The 16,806-nt window shown below is 40.7% G+C and overlaps 2 protein-coding genes and 1 long non-coding RNA gene across 7 annotated transcripts in view; 1 reads left to right on the forward strand and 2 right to left on the reverse strand.

Moving 5' to 3' along the window:
• The window catches only part of LOC135539420 (signal-induced proliferation-associated 1-like protein 2), a 107,896-nt gene extending 99,259 nt beyond the window's left edge, over positions 1 to 8,637 (reverse strand). For both annotated transcript variants that reach the window (XM_064965296.1, XM_064965294.1), the window contains exon 1: positions 8,434 to 8,637. The gene's annotated coding sequence lies outside the window, so the exon portion shown is untranslated. The remainder of the gene's footprint in view (positions 1 to 8,433) is intronic.
• Positions 7,302 to 10,396, forward strand: LOC135539422 (uncharacterized). The gene is made up of 2 exons (XR_010455617.1): positions 7,302 to 7,898; positions 10,239 to 10,396. It is a non-coding gene; the product is annotated as an uncharacterized LOC135539422 (long non-coding RNA).
• A 105-nt stretch (positions 10,397 to 10,501) lies between these two features.
• Positions 10,502 to 16,806, reverse strand: part of LOC135539421 (uncharacterized) — a 41,916-nt gene continuing 35,611 nt past the window's right edge. For 3 of the 4 annotated variants that reach the window (XM_064965300.1, XM_064965299.1, XM_064965297.1), the window contains 2 exons: positions 14,287 to 15,966; positions 10,502 to 10,882 (listed from right to left, as the gene is read on the reverse strand). In XM_064965300.1, coding sequence (XP_064821372.1) covers positions 14,311 to 15,966 — 1,656 coding nt within the window. In that variant the 3' untranslated portion in view covers positions 10,502 to 10,882; positions 14,287 to 14,310. Of the gene's footprint in view, positions 10,883 to 12,189; positions 12,781 to 14,286; positions 15,967 to 16,806 lie in introns of those variants that run through there. The other variant, XM_064965298.1, reaches the window with a different exon arrangement.

Genomic DNA, 16,806 nt, shown 5'->3' on the forward strand with positions numbered 1-16,806 from the left:
CACAAGCTTGACTTCTGGGTCAATGACATGGCAGACTTTGATTTTCTGACTTTATATGAAAATAACTGGTAAGGCGGGCTTAGTTTTTTTTTATCTGAAAGATTGAAAAATATGACTAAAGAACATTATTTCCTTTTCATCTTTTACAAATATTTAATTTGGAAGACAGCTATACAGGTGCAAGCCCTTCTAAAGACTTAGTAACTTAGTGACACTAAGGGGAGAACCTCAGGGCAGTGACTGGTCATTTACAGGACTTTTACTTTTGACATGCAAGTCCTCAGAGAATCGGAGGATTCCCGGGGTTATGTGAGTGACCTATCATAGGTTGTCGTCAGCAACCTATAGGGATTGTGTGAATACATCGCTTTGGGAGCCAAACAAACAGAAAAAGGCTTTATTGCAGCCTTCTGATTTTTTATTTATTTTAACCTTTAATTAACTAGGAAAATCATTGATTGGATTTAAAACTATAATTGACAGACGTGGGTCAGCCACATTGAGGGCACTTGCACCTTGACCCCCAAAATCAGGAGTCCATCTGCCACCCCATGAAATTGGTTGCTGTCTACAAATGGGTCTATGCCATAACCCACCCAGTGTCATTATCCCAAAAATCATTCTAATGATAGTGTATTCCAGAAAAATAATATTGATGCACTATTATTTATCACCATCCACTGTAAATTACAAAGAATAACAATACTTTCCTATTAAAGCAGTCAGAGCAAACAACTCTTCCTTTACAGCACAAGAGAAAGGTTAAGGAGGATTACATAAATTCATTTAGGAAATACGGCTCATCATCCACCCACACAAACAAACCCACAAAGAAAAATAGAAATGTCATGGGAAATCACATCAGTATAGGGAGGGAATTGTAGGCCACAAACAGCATCATTTGTACTCTATTGTCATCGCGAGGACATTTTTAGACAAACGGCTCGAAAGTTATCGTCTCCCCTGGCAATGAAAAATGGAAATACTAAAATGGTTCCCATGTCATTGCTGAAATAACACAAACTGTGGGATTCTCATTTGGAGTTGATAGCTCTGAGGGACTAAATGTGATAAACTACGATTAGTAAATCAAGCAAAAAAATATGCCGCAAAGCATAGAAATGGAGAGTAATGTACCCCAAGGGCTAATGTATGCATTAATACAACAGTCACTTGTCATTCACTAATGATTGCAGAACCATTGTCACTGACACTCATCTGAAAAAAGCATTGCCCAATCCTCAACTCCATTACTAAAGTGTTAAAGAGAAAGACACAAGAAACAGCACAGATGTCAAGATCCAATAGATAACTTAAAACGAGAAGGTGACCAAATATGCTAACCTTTTTGATTTGACCAGTTAAGACAAGCCCCAGATGCTCATCTCTGTAGACACCCACTCTAATGCTTTTGTAGCTCATCGCTACTCAATGGTTACGAAGGCCTCCAAGTGCCATAACGCTAAATAAACCCACTGTCTGTTGATTGCTTTTCTATAGCATACACATCCATGACAACTACTGGTGTTGCTTCACCAACCTTTTGGCAGGTGTTTCTACAATAGCATAAGTCTGCTCTTCCTTTTCATAGACCTATCAAGCTCGATTCGTTGTTTTGTGGTTCCCCAGTGGACACCAACCGAGGAAGTGCCTGTCAATTAGAGGTTTATTAAGAGGTGAAATTCTTCACATTTTCACCCGGAGGCGTTTGCTGACATCCTGAAAACACCTTCAACCGTGGGGAAATTAGAGGTGGCTGTCTACTTTAAACACAGTTCGTGTTGAGCAACGTTGCACTTGTCTTTGTTAGTAGTCTGATGTAAAGTTCAAAATGTCTTAAGATCTTAAAAATTACCTATACTGAGCACTCTGGAAACAAAGGGTGTACTTAGCAACTGTATCAGCCCTGACCTATTATTACTACCAACTCAAAGATTTCAATAATCATACATTCAGCCAAATTAAAATGTTACGAAAATAAACTTTCAGCACATCAGTCAAAAATACCCTTTGCACAAACCAATGAAACAAATACATTTACAAAATGCCCAAAGTCCTCAATTATACTTGTCAGCAAAAAAAAAAAAAACAGCATCCATTTGTCACATTTAATTTGCAACGCATCCAGTAGGTACTGCAGTTGGAGGTTGATTAAAAGCTTCTCTAGCCAAAGCACACAAGCATTCAGGTACACTTGAGTGGTCCACATTCATAGAAATCCACAGCCATTTCCAAATATTAAACATGTTGTCAACAGATTTTTTTTTTTCACCCAGAAAAGGAAGGAACGTGTGGATGACTTATGAATGGAGATGGGCTATCTATTCTATTGGTGGTGATAATGCTTGGTCGTCAGTTTTTAAACCGTCTTTAATAGAAACAAACGTGTCTCTGAGGAGAATTTGAAATGGATTGCAGTGTGGGCTACGGTGTCAGGTGTCGAGGCAGATGGCTGCATGTTTGGGAAAGGCCTTGCCAGCAGCTTGATCCACTCCCTTGGGAGTCTGTGGTGCTGGCTAGAGAGAATTTCTGATGATAGTGTAGAGGCTCCAAACTGTTACAGAGACTGGGAATGGGGTTACCACACAAGAGTAGGCTAAATGTTATCCTTCCTTACAGAAGTATATTAGAATAGCAGTAGTGTTGATTCAAGTCATTGTTATTTCTACAAGGACCCACCGAGCCATAGCTATGAAGAAATGCTGACATATTACACACCAGAAATTATGTTTGTATTCTTCAAAACACTAAAAGCAGAAAGTTCATCAAAAAGGTTGCCTCAGTGTTTAAATATTTAATTGTTTTAACTCCTTCACTTAAATTAAGCCAATCCACTTCATTGAACTTAAACCTTGACCGTGGTCTGTGACCTAAGTCACCTGACCAGTTTATGGAGCCAGCCCAGACACCACGCAGGCCCACAGTCGCCGTATAGTAATTACAGCTGATAATAGATGAAACACACAAACAAGATGAGCGTCTAAAGCCGTCTGCACTGGTAAACCTGTTAATCCCATGTTTCACCCTGCAAGGCTATGGCCCCTGTGACTGACTAGCTGGGCTGGCAAAGCAGGGTGCTAAGACCAGGTGATTCACGTTTGAATGTCACCGCGAGCAGTAGAGCAGAAGTGAGATGCCTTTCCCCGAGCTGGCGTCACCTCTTTAGGGTTCTCTGCTGCGATCATGGGGAAGGAGATGTTTCTTCATCGACCTGCAACTTAACTCTGTGGAGTTTACAGAGGAGTGGCGCCTGCCTGGCTACAGTCTCCTTTCTCCTGTGGTATGGAGAATTGGGGAATGAAGGGAGGTGATTGTGGTGGCAGCTCCTCCCTCCAGCTCCATGGTGAAATCAAATCATTAAAGATCCCAGGGTGGCCCAGATGCATAAGGACGTCAACGGGGGTTCCAGCAGACACCTCCGGACTCCATGCAGGGGACACCAAGAAAAGGCCTTGGCTTCCGCTGTCCTTCGCACAGATGGCCCCGGCTCGCTAATCCCATCTGCGTCCATGCATTCCCTTGTTACCTGATACCGGGTCATAACAGAGCTGATAAAGGCCGTTTTAAAATGCGTTTACCCAGTTCTAAAACCCCTTGTCTGTAACACTATCATTGCAGCCTTTCTGGTCATGCACATTGAAATAGGTCTACAAGCTGGCCTGCACTCAGGTTACACATGTGGATGATTCGATGTGCAGACTAACCTATCGCCAGTGGCCATTTTCCTGTTCTGCACCAGACAGGATTTTTGTATAGAGAAAGAAAAGTGTGCGGCAAAAAGTTGCAGACACCTGGTTAGGAATTGAAATATGTGCAGTACACTACTGGGCAGGGTAAGTAAAAGGTCAAGTGAAGGACAATAGGATAACTTGTTTACTCTACAGGAGTATGGCACTTAGTCCTTCCTCTCTTGACCTTGTTTGGAGGAACACAAAACACATCCGGATTGATTCTCTCTCACTCAATTATCTATAATCATGCAAACTATGCACATGATCTTCCCTACCATGTAGGATGCTGGTGATGAGATCACACTCCAATTATTTAACCTCTCCGGGGGAACCAAAGAGGCAGGAGTACAAAGAGGTGGGGAATATGGAGATAACTAGAGAAACTCGACTCGCAAACAACAGATCCAGCTAAGATTACACTCCAATGCCCTACAGTAAGAAGTACTCTGGGTTTTCAAACATCAAGAGTGGGGAGAAGGAAAGGGGGAATGCAGATAGGGATTTGTGGATTACTTTCATCTACAATGAACACCTTGCAGAGGGAACGACTTTCCCTGGCCTGCTTAAGGGTACCTTAATGCATACATAAAATACACTGAATACACTGCTCTGGAGTGTGGACTGCATCTATAAACGGGCTTGGCTCGTCTCAGCTGTCCAGCATTCCAGGAAAAGGATTAGAAAACTGAGTGGAAACAAAAGCTATGCTTTTTAATTAGCTGCCGCCAGTAAAGAAACTTGGAGTCCCATTGAGCGGGCTTGAGTGCTGACAGGCACTTTTGCAAATTCAGATAAAAGGAGCTAATCTGGCCAAACAAATCACCCTTAAGCTTGTCTTCTCAGGCGCTTGGCAATACAAATTCTATTGATTTTAGCCATATGAGGAGGGTATGCAGGCTCGTATTGGTTGCCAGTTATGAGCACTTTAGGCATGTTCATGGGTGGATGGATTTCGGGAGCCAAAGGAGCACAGCACTTCCCTTGTTGCCATAGCCATTTTTTGTAGGGATCCTCATAGGTGTTCCGAAATATTAAGTCCCCAAAACAAAAAAGGGATCTTGACTTGACCATGCATACGGAGATGATTTTGCATTGTGAACTCGGTTTGAATGATAATCTAGGCTACTGTATTCTTGGCTGTCTCTTGAACTACCAAGGTCTATCCTGGAGAAAACTACACTCCTTTTTCAAAGTTGAGCATTTCTGTCAGATTTGTTCTCTCATGACCGATAAACCACTTCACAAGTCATTGTGTTTGACATCTCAAACATGCAACACATCAGCGAGCTATGGTGTAGTGGAGGGTATACACACGTATACGGCGTATAACCATTTATTTTTCAGTGGTTTATTGCGTATATTCACTTCTTAATGCCCAGGATACATATCATGACCAGGATGGATACCATCAGAGACGGAAACATCCATTTGAAATGTAGAAAGGGATCTAAAGATGAAAGAACCATCATGGGTTGCTAATATGAGTAGGACAATGCCTTTGGCTGCTAGACGATGAAAGAAAGTAGAACGAAAACCAATTGAACAGGAAAACGCATATGAGGAAAGCTTTATAAAATACATTTTGCCTATAGTCTACTTTGAAGCAAGGTAAGAAATGCCTCATAATATGAAATAAAATGTCCAGGTTTCAAACAATTAAAGAACAGGAAAAATACAGCAATGCTAATGACAGGCCTAAACGTCCTCAGGTAGATGGAAAGGCTTTCCCAAAAACCTTCTCAATTAAACATTACCTAGCAACAATGTAGCCTATGCCTACCTTGCAAATATTATCATGATTATTATAATCAATCCAGTAGCCATTTGTTTTGCAAACTCCATCTCATGTGCTACAGAAACACCACTAACCAGTGTTAGGTACCAGAGCCCTTGAAATAAAGGGTAACTACATGCAAAAATAAAAAATGTCTTAGATTTGTCCCAGATCTCAAAAGTTGTCTCCTGATGTGGTTTACACATTTTTGTGGACTTAGAAAAACAACAACATTCGATCTTCTATTATTTTTTTTATAAGTGTGAGCGAAAACGAGAAAAAAACCACGGCGCAAATCTGAATCCTGTGAATTTCTGACTCAGTTGACAGGCTTATTTATGTGTTTCAATAGTAGGTATACTATTAGCAGGCCCAAGATGTACTCTTAAGAAGCCTAACGTTTCCGTTACTCCTAAAGGTCAAAGGACCTCACGTTATTTTCAGAGGTAGACTGGCTCTGGCTGCCAAAACAGCCAAATGCACCATCTAATTGCAATACGGCCCTAGAAACATAAACCACTTTACTTTCATTTTTTTACACAGTGTTTTAACCAGCTTTATCACAGTTGTAGCTAATGTGACGTTTCTAGCAGCCTTCTTCTATTACACACAGGTGTTCGGAGCATGTTAGATAGCTAAATAGCACAGTGGTCCCTCTGTCGCAAGTATTTCTTCTGTAAACACTTGCTGTAACACGGCGATATGGCCTTGTGGGAACACTAACCCTATAAAAGGTGCGTGTCAATTGAACGTTTCCCGCTGATATGAAAGATAAGGTCGTTATACTTCCAAAACTGTACCACAAGCAATGCATGTTAAGCAGCACCCAGACTCATATACCTTTCACTAACTTTAAGCACCAGCTGTCAGAGCAGCTCACAGCACATGTGCATAGCCCATCTGTAAATAGCCCATCCAACTACCTCATCCCCCATACTGTTATTTATTTTGCTCATTTGCTCCCCAGTATCTCTACTTGCACACTCATCTTCTGCACATCTATCACTCCAGTGTTCCATTGCTATATTGTAATTATTTTGCCATTATGGCCTATTTATTGCTTCACCCCCCTTATCCTACCACATTTGCAAACACTTTGTATAGAACACTCAATTGTATTATTTACTGCGTGTTTGTTTATTCCATGTGTAACCCTGTGTTGTTGTTTGTGTCGCACTGCTTTGCTTTATCTTGGCCAGGTCACAGTTGTAAATGAGAACTTGTTCTCAACTGGTCTACCTGGTTAAATAAAGGTGAAATAATAAAAAAGATTAAAAGTTCAGAACGAGTGTCGGAGCTCATAACAAAACTCCCCCGTACAGATGACGCCTTCATCCAATGACTTATGTGAAATGTAAAGGAAAAGAATCATGATCAAGGGGTAACTATCAAGGCTTTTGCATGCTTCAGTTCAGATGGCACCTAGACGAACGAGTGTGCTCGCATATTCCCTTAAAATACTTTCGCTTAAAACAAGATTAAAGCAGGAAATGTACTGTTTGTCCATCTTGAGGCGCCATAGCCAGTAGCCATACACTTCCTCAAATCGTCAGAATGAATTTTAGATACCTTAAGAAATCTGTCATTAAGTTTGACTTTTTAGCTGAGGAGATCTTAATCTCGCAATTTGAGATACAACAAAGTTTTTTGGTACAGTATTTCTCAAGTGAAAAAATATGTAGTCTTTCTTTGAATGACAAAAAAAAACATTTAATTTGAGAATCCCTACTGTTGACCAATGACCGACAAAAGGGGCGTAGACTTTGGCTACCGAAATTCGGCTTTCCTCAAAAAAAATTGCGCGCACAAACAGCCGAAGAAACCCTTGCTGAAGACCGAAACATCACAAAATGTCATTATTTCGGAGGGGAAGTATGCAGACACCTTTAAGCCTTCTGCATGTTTTGGCTAGGCGAACCAAACGAGGGTGCTTGCAGACCTTATAAGACCTTCGCTTGAAAAACTAAAAAAAAGCTGCATCTTGAAACGCCGTACCACATGCACTTCCTCAAAATAGTCTGAATTAATCTAAGAACTGAAGACATTTCATTAATTTAAACGTTTTTTGTCAAGGAGATCGTAGTTGGACAATTTTACATATAAGATTTTAGGTGCAGTATTTTTCAATTACATTTTTCAGAAAAATCATTAGTCCTTAAATTACAAACAATGAATTCCTACTTTCGACTAATCACTAATGAAGGGGCGTTATCTTCGGCTACCGACTTCGGCTACCCTCAAGAAATGAAATGTGCGCACGAACAGCCGAAAAAAACTCGCGGAAGATGTCTTAATATATGCACGAACTGTTCCAGATGGGAAGTATGTGGACGCCTTAAGCCTACATGCACAGCTTGTCCTGACAAAGACCAATTTTGGATTGATCATTTTAGGTGTGTATGTCACTCTCAATTCTTCACAAAAATATTAGTGTAATTTTGGCAAAATGTTTGTATACCCACTTCTCCAGGCACCACTGTTTTTACTTCTTCCAACAGAACATGCAGAGAGTTTTGCAAACAATCACAATTGGACTCAAAGGAAATAAGTTGAAGTTGCGCGAGCAATGTTATACGTAGAATCACGAAGCCGTATCAATTCTGGCTACAAAATATCAGTCCAGTTTCTAATTTATGAACGGTGTTTTGCTTCTAATGAAAAGTTAATGTCATTTGGGCAAGAGAGCCCGCTGTTGAGAGCGAACTCGCAGCACAATAGAATCAAGACCCTTTTCAGATCTCGCTGTTGTTTTTAACCATTCGAAACCAGATTTAGATGGACAGGTCGACTCATAAAGCAGCATTCGGTTATGATACAATTTGAACAGTTTAAATAAATTTATGCCTTAGTTATTCTTATAAGTTTGGCTACTTTAATCGAATTATTTCTACAACAAAAAAAGCAAAACCTCAATGAAAAATATCTTACCTCCGACGAGATCTAGATATCCAACCCCATTTTATCCAAAACGATTAAATTGCAGGCTTAACATCCTAGTTGAAGAATAAACTGTGTTTATCAGTGACTTTATGCAATTGTAACTAGACAAAGCCCCGTCCCTACAATTCATGAACTGTATCAATAGGCTTAGCTGTGTGTCTAATACAACTAGTTTCTGTTGAGTCGCGCTGGCAGAATCGGAAGAAGTCCCGCCTCCCCCATGCGGTCATTTGTTTAGGGATAGGCTGACCTACCGTGACGTTGATGCTCGTTTGTTCTCTGAGATGTCAATCGTCACTTGTAATTACTGAAACATATTCACAAATAATGCAGAAAGAATGAGAATACAGTAATGAAAAATGAGCATAAATAATAGTAGTGACACTATCTTTCCAGTGCTGCTCGACAATGAATTAGGTAATGGCCTAGATTGTGTCCAGATAAAGTAGCCTATATAAATGAAGGCTCTTAAATGGCCCATTACTGGCCCCAACTGGTTTGCAGAGTCACGAATTAGACTACAAGTTGTCTTGCTTTTTGTAACAGTAATAAAGTGAATATATCTGAGCCTGACCATCTAAAATATCTAAACCTAGAACTTCATGATAACCTGAAAAAGGTTTCTCTATCACAACTGATGACATTCTACTTCAATTCAATTTGAAGAAGCTGCAAATTCTTTGCTTTATTTCTCTTTTTCTTTTCTTTTTTACAAAAGTGATTAAAATGATAAGTGATAGTCTACTGTACAGCAGATTAAAATAGCAGTTTATGTGCCCTGCATGCAATTCATACACTGTTGAAAGAAATAAGACACCAAGTGGCATTAAAGAGACAGAGCAAATACATTTTGATCATCTTCTATGGTATTCAATGGGGTAAGTCCATTCAGTTCAGTGTATTGCACTATTTGTGACCCTACATGTCTGATTTCTTCAATACAGTAATGTTATATTGTTTTATGTTGTATCATATACACTCAAGTTGTGTTAACAGCCAGTAACCAATGGAAAGAGTCACAAAAAAGACTATAGTATTTTGGCCCTCCATTGGCCATTGACATCCATCAATTACTGAGTGGAAATCTGTCTTTGGTATGTGAAGTTAATTGGGTGTCCTGACTCTCTGTGGTCACTAAACATACCATGGCACGTATCATAAAAGTAGGGGTGTTAACCTTGATGTCCTGGCTAAATTCCCAATCTGGCCCTCATACAATCATGGCCACCTAATCATCCCCAGCTTCCAATTGGCTCATTCACCCCCCCCTCCATTTCCCCTGTAACTATTCCCCAGGTCGTTGCTGTAAATGAGAATGTGTTCAACTTAACTGGTAAAATAAGGGTTAAATAAAACTTTAAAAAAGCATTTTTTAAAGGATGATACCTAGTCGAAATCCCAGTTAAGCATTTAATATGGGGAATTCTAGCCAATTTCCCTTAAAGAACCATTCCCATCAAAGCATTAAAGAACCATTCCCATCAAGGCATTACACAGGAAAAAAATACATGAATCATTTTGTATAATGTGGCATCACAATACATTCATGACTCCTTTGGTCTTGTATGGACGTTTTCAGTCTCCTGTAGTGAGATTCTTGCAGACTGCTTGCCAGTGGTGTTAAGTACTTAAGTAAACATGCTTAAATACTGCTTAAGTAGTTTTTGGGGGTATCTGTACTTTACTCTTTATATTTTTGCCAACTTTTAATTTGACTACACTAAAGTAAAGAATGTACTTTTTATTCCTTACATTTTCCCTGACACCCAAGAGTACTTCTTACATTTTGACAGGAAAATGGTCCAATTCGCACACTTTTCAAGACATCCCTGGTCATCCCTCCTGCCTCTGAGCTGGCGGACTCACTAAACACAAATGCTTACTTTGTAAATGATGTCTGAGGGCTGGAGTGTGCCCCCGGCTATCTGTTAAATAAAACATTTATTTTCAATTTGTGCCATCTGGTTTGCTTATTATTAGGAATTTGAAATGGTTTATACATTTACTTTTGATATTTAAGTATATTTTAAACCAAATACTTTTGGACTTTTACTCAAGTAATATGTTACTGGGTGACTTTCACTTTTACTTGAGTCATTTTCTATTAAGGTATGACAATTGAGTACTTTTTCCACCTCTGCTGCTTGTACACGATGATCCTCTGTCACTGAGGCAATGTGAAGTAAAAGTCCATCTGGAGTCAAAGTTGGAAAAGGGGGAGAATAAGCTGATCCTAGATCTGTGTCCGTATCCCACAAAGCATCTCAGAGTAGGAGTGCTGATCTAGGATCTGTCCATATAATCTTATTAATTTTGTTCTAAAAGGCAAACTAATCCTAGATCAGCACTCCTATTCTGAGACGCTTTACGTTTAGGGCTACTTTAATCTCTGGCTGGTTGGTCACCGGTCTGTGCATCAGTGTGGCAAGGGCACCACCTAGTGGGAGAAGGAACATCATAAAAATATGTTAAATATTAAAATCGAATTGTTCAAGGCAAAACCAGTTCAATCTATTTCAGACAATGGTTCACTCAGAATGTTCAGGCTATATCTGTGTTAAAACAGACACACACTACAAGCTTTTCCTAATGCAGTGTCCATGTAGAACTTGATTTAGAATTGAAGTGTAAAAGTCTGAAGTCTAAATCACTTTCATTTGTTTACTTAGGCTACACTTTGCAGTGTGTGTGTGTATTTTATGAGAAGTCTTGATCATCATGAAACCAATTGACCAACCAATTTGATGTACAAATGTATGTATATTTCATGAGAATTAGGATCATGAAACTCAAGAGAAACGGATGTTATTTCTGCTTATCAATGCATGCATCGGACCTACCCTATCCCTATCTGTGCTAATGCTTATCAATTATTTTTTTGTTGTTTCTTTGAGTATCCATCAGATGGTGTTTTGATTCATAATCCATTGCATTTACCCAACTCACACCTCAAACTTGCATACATGGAAAAGAGCCACCTCAGAAATCAGTTGGTTTGTGTGTAGAAAAATTGATGCAAGAATGTACAGTTGTGGCAAAAGTTTTGAGAATGACATATTAATTTCCAAAGTTTGCTGCTTCAGTGTCTTTAGATATTTTTGTCAGATGTTACTATGGAATACTGAAGTATAATTACAAGCAATTCATAAGTGTCAAAGGCTTTTATTGACAATTACATGATGTTGATGCAAAGAGTCAATATTTGCAGTGTTGACCCTTCTTTTTCAAGAACTCTGCAATCCGCCTTGACATGCTGTCAATTAACTTCTGGGCCACATCCTGACTGATGGCAGCCCATTCTTGCATAATCAATGCTTGGAGTTTGTCAGAATTTGTGGGGTTTTGTTTGTCCACCCACCTCTTGAGGATTGACCACAATTTCTCAATGGGATTAAGGTCTGGGGAGTTTCCTGGCCACAGACCCAAAATATCGATGTTTTGTTCCCAGAGCCACTTAGTTATCACTTTTGCCTTATGGCAAGATGCTCCATCATGCTGGAAAAGGCATTGTTTGTCACCAAACTGTTCCTAGATGGTTGGGAGAAGTTGCTCTCAGAGGATGTGTTGGTACCATTCTTTATTCATGGCTGTGTTCTTAGGCAAAATTGTGAGTGAGCCCACTCCCTTGGCTGAGAAGCAACCCCACACATGAATGGTCTCAGGATGCTTTACTGTTGGCATGACACAGGACTGATGGTAGCACTCACCTCGTCTTCTCCGTACAAGCTTTTTTTCCAGAAGCACCAAACAATCGGAAAGGGGATTCATCAGAGAAAATTACTTTACCCCAGTCCTCAGCAGTCCAATCCCTGTACCTTTTGCAGAATATCAGTCTGTCCCTGATGTTTTTCTTGGAGAGAAGTGGCTTCTTTGCTGCCCTTCTTGACACCAGGCCATTCTCCAAAAGTCTTCCCCTCACTGTGCATGCAGATGCACTCACACCTGCCTGCTGCCATTCCTGAGCAAGCTCTGTACTGGCGGTGCCCCGATCCTGCACCTGAATCAACTTTAGGAGACGGTCCTAGTGGTTGCTGGACTTTCTTGGGCGCCCTGAAGCCTTCTTCACAACAATTGAACCGCTCTCCTTGAAGTTCTCGATGATCCGATAAATGGTTGATTTAGGTGCAATCTTACTGGCAGCAATATCCTTTCCTGTGATGCCCTTTTTGTGCAAAGCAATGATGACAGCACGTGTTTCCTTGCAGGTAACCATGGTTGACATAGGAAGAACAATGATTCCAAGCACCATCCTCCTGTTGAAGCTTCCAATCTGTTATTCGAACTCAATCAGCATGACAGAGTGATCTCCAGCCTTGTCCTCGTCAACACTCACACCTGTGTTAATGAGAGAATCACTGGCATGATGTCAGCTGGTACTTTTGTGGTAGGGCTGAAATGCAGTGGAAATGTTTTTTGGGTGATTCAGTTCATTTGCATGGCAAAGAGGGACTTTGCAATTAATCTGATCACTCTTCATAACATTCTGGATTATATGCAAATTGCCATCATACAAACTGAGGCAGCAGACTTTGTGAAAATTAATATTTGTGTCATTCTCAACTTTTGGCAACGACTCTATGTATATTACACAGAGGCATTTTGTGTGTGTGTGTGTTTAAAGTGCAGATACACTATTCAAAATTTGATCAATTAGAAATGTCCTTGTTTTTGAAAGATAAGCACATTTCTGTTCATTAAAATAACATCAAATTGATCAGAAATACAGTGTAGACATTATTAATGTTGTAAATGACTGTTGTAGCTGGGAACAGCTGATTCTTTCATGAAATATCCACATAGGTGTACAGAGGCCCATTATCAGCAACCATCACTCCTGTGTTCCAATGGCACGTTGTGTTAGCTAATCTAAGTTTATCATTTAAAAAGGCTAATTGATCATTAGAAAAACCCTTTGTTCTGATTAAAGAAGCAATAAAATAATAACCGCAAAACACCAGTCTCAACGTTAACAGTGAAGAGGCGACTCCGGGATGCTGGCCTTCTAGGCAGAGTTCCTCTGTCCAGTGTCTGTGTTCTGTTGCACATTTTAATCTTTTCTCTTTATTGGCCAGTCTGAAATATGGCTTTTTCTTTGCAACTCTGCCTAGAAGTCCAGCATCCCGGAGTTGGCTCTTCACTGTTGACATTGAGAGTGGTGTTTTGCGGGTACTATTTAATGAAGCTTCCAGTTGAGGACTTGTGAGGTGTCTGTTTCTCAAACTAGATACACTAATGTACTTGTCCTCCTTCTCAGTTGTGCACCAGGGCCTCCCACTCCTCTTTCTATTCTGGTTAGAGTTGTTCTGTAAAGGGAGTAGTACACAGTGTTGTACAAGATCTTCAGTTTCTTGGCAATTTCTTGCATGGAATAGCCTTTATTTCTCAGAACAAGAATAGACTGATGAGTTTCAGAAGAAAGTTCTTTGTTTCTGGTCATTTTGAGCCTGTAATCGAATCTACAAATGGTGATGCTCCAGATACTCAACTAGTCTAAAGAAGGCTAGTTGTATTGCTTCTTTAAACCGTTTTTAGCTGTGCTAACATAACTGCAAAAGGGTTTTCTAATAATGACCTTTTCAAATTATAAACTTAGCTAACACAATGTGCCATTGGAACACAGTTGCTGATAATGGGCCTCTGTACTACTACGTAGATATTCCATTTAAAAAATCTGCTGTTTCCAGCAACACTAGTCATTTACAACATGAACAATCTCTACACTGTATTTCTGATCAATTTTATGTTATTTTAATGGACAAAAAATGTGCTTTTCTTTCAAAAACAAGGACATTTCTAATTGACCCCAAACTATAAGATGGGTACTTTTGTTGATCTACGTACCTCAGATTTTTGGACCACAGTAATTCAAGGTGCTCTTTCCCGGGCTGTGCAATTCCAAATATCCTCCAGCTCCTCTTCCTCCTCCTCAAACTGCCAATGATCAGGATGAATGTGATCTGGTTCTCTTTTGGGTGAAGTTTCTTTTCCCAATACCATCATAGGTGCGGGACTGTCGGAGCATACACAACAGTTGTCCTCAGAGCACACAATGACTCGTCTAGAACTGCGCACACCCATCCACGTGGAGTCTTCAGACACAGTAGACAAGCCCTTGATCTCTACAACTCGAAGGTCACTTTGGAAAGCGAATTGCCCTTTTGCAGAAGGGAAGTATATGTGGTTATTGAGGTCTTGAATCTTAGTGTGAACACTTAAACAGTTGTGGTTCTGTGATGGTTCAGTGCGGGCGTGGTCATGCATCATCGAGCTGCTGCAGTTTGGTTCAGTGCGTTGCTTGTTAGAGTCCAAAATAGCTACTGGAATGGACATTTCGACCTTATCCTCATGGTGGATGCCAACAGTGCTGGAGAAAATGTTCTCATGTCCAGCAGCAAGGGCAGGACTCCTTGTGGCGCTTCTTAGGTCGTGATAGACGTTGTCTTTCTCAGGTAGAGAGAGACACTGAACCAAAAGAGAAACAGACTCTGAGCTGACCTTCTGCGAGTCCTGCCTAGCTGCTTCGCAGCTCTTTTCTTCTTTTGGACTGAGGGCAAAAGTATGTCCAATCACTTTGTGAGTCTGACTGAGTGTATTTGAGTTTGCCAATTTGCATAGATTCAAAGGTGAACCATTTTGAACAGCAAAGTCCCCTGTTTCACATATACTTTCCTCTCCTGGACTGAGGGTGAAATTCTGCCCAATCACTTTCTGAGTTAGACTGAGTGTATTTGAGCCTGACGGTCTACAGTCCCCATCAGCTTCAAGATGCCTTTCCTTCTCTGGACTGAGGGCAAAAGTCTGTCCAATTACTTTGGACGATACGTGAGTCTGACCGAGTGTGTTTGAGCCTGATGGTCTGTACAGATTCAAAGGTGGACTGGCATGGTCCCCATTGGCTTCAAAAGGCACTTTCTCAGTTGTGAGGTCTTTTGCACTTATCTGTGAGATTTTTCCCCAATCCTTGGGCAGGTCAAAACTCAACATCGACCCAAGATGGATAATGCCATAGTGGCTCTTGTCTTGCCTAAAGGTCATCTCACTGGGCCCATGCAAGAAATGCCCCTGGATGGTAGGAATGCTTGACGTGCCTGGAGAGTTGCCATCCATGACACTCACCACGGAATTATTTTTGATATACAGTTGGAGTTCTGTATTACCTGGACTCCCTTGTGTGGCATGACATTCCTTCTTATCCTCCAGTGGCCAGGTGTAAGCCCTGTGTTTGACATTGGTGGGCGCGGTAGTAACCCCCTCTGGCTTGGGCATTGCGACAATTCCAGTCACAGTGTGTCTGTGTGTCATTTTCTTCCTCCTCTTCATCGGTCCCTTCAGGTTTAAGGTAGAGGTGGAACTGGTTCTGGGTAAGGTGGGGAGCAAGACAGTCCTGACTTGGGGAATGAAAGTAGCGTTGATTGAGCTTGTGGAAAAGGTGGTTGACACGTGGCTCGTGTCAGCAACATGAGACGATGCCACGTCTTCAAAAACAGGACTTCCATCTGTGACTTGCAGATAGGTGCTCACCTGAAAAAGATTAAGATAATTAGATGTATTAAAATACAAAACTCTGCAAAAGGTGACTTTCATGTTCCTTGAAATTAAATGCTTATGCAACCATGATCAAAGACATCTTAGATTCATTTACGGAGAACCAATTTCTGATACTAGTGCACACTTTATGAAATATGTAGTTGATTCTGTATAAAAATACTGTACGTTATTTTAAGACATCACTTCAGCTGCAAGCCTTCAAAATTGGATCTTACATTCCGCAAACCTTATGAAAATCACATGGAGATGAGGTGGTCTCATACCCAGCTGCAGTGGCAATGGCTTGACCATGACTAATCCACTGAGTGTGAGCCAAGTTGATGAACTACCACTTCTGGAATGGGGGACAGAAATCTTACACCACATTCCTTTACAAATAGCTACTCTAAGCCATTAGGATCAGCTCTCCCTATCCCAGTCCCAATCTAAAGCTTTTAAAGATAAACACAATAGAAATGTGCCTGAACGTCTTGAGGTTCTACAAGATGTTTTGTATTATTAGCTGTGGGGATAGGTTTGTCGGCCTTGAAATACACTGCATGGCAGTTTACAAAAGTATGTGGACACCTGCTCGTCAAACATCTCATTCAAGATCATGGGCATTAATATGGAGTTGGTCCCCACCTTTGCTGCTATAACAGCCTCCACTCCTCTGGGAAGGCTTTCAACTAGATATTCAATTCATCCTAAAGGTGTTCAAAGGGGTTGAGTTCAGGGCTATGAGCAGGCCAGTCAAGTTTCTCCACATCGATCTCGACAAACCATTTCTGTATGGACCTCGCTTTGTGCCCGGGGACATTGTCATGCTTAAAC

Source organism: Oncorhynchus masou, chromosome 5 (assembly GCF_036934945.1).
Source record: "Oncorhynchus masou masou isolate Uvic2021 chromosome 5, UVic_Omas_1.1, whole genome shotgun sequence".
NCBI classification, from domain to species: Eukaryota; Metazoa; Chordata; class Actinopteri; order Salmoniformes; family Salmonidae; genus Oncorhynchus; species Oncorhynchus masou.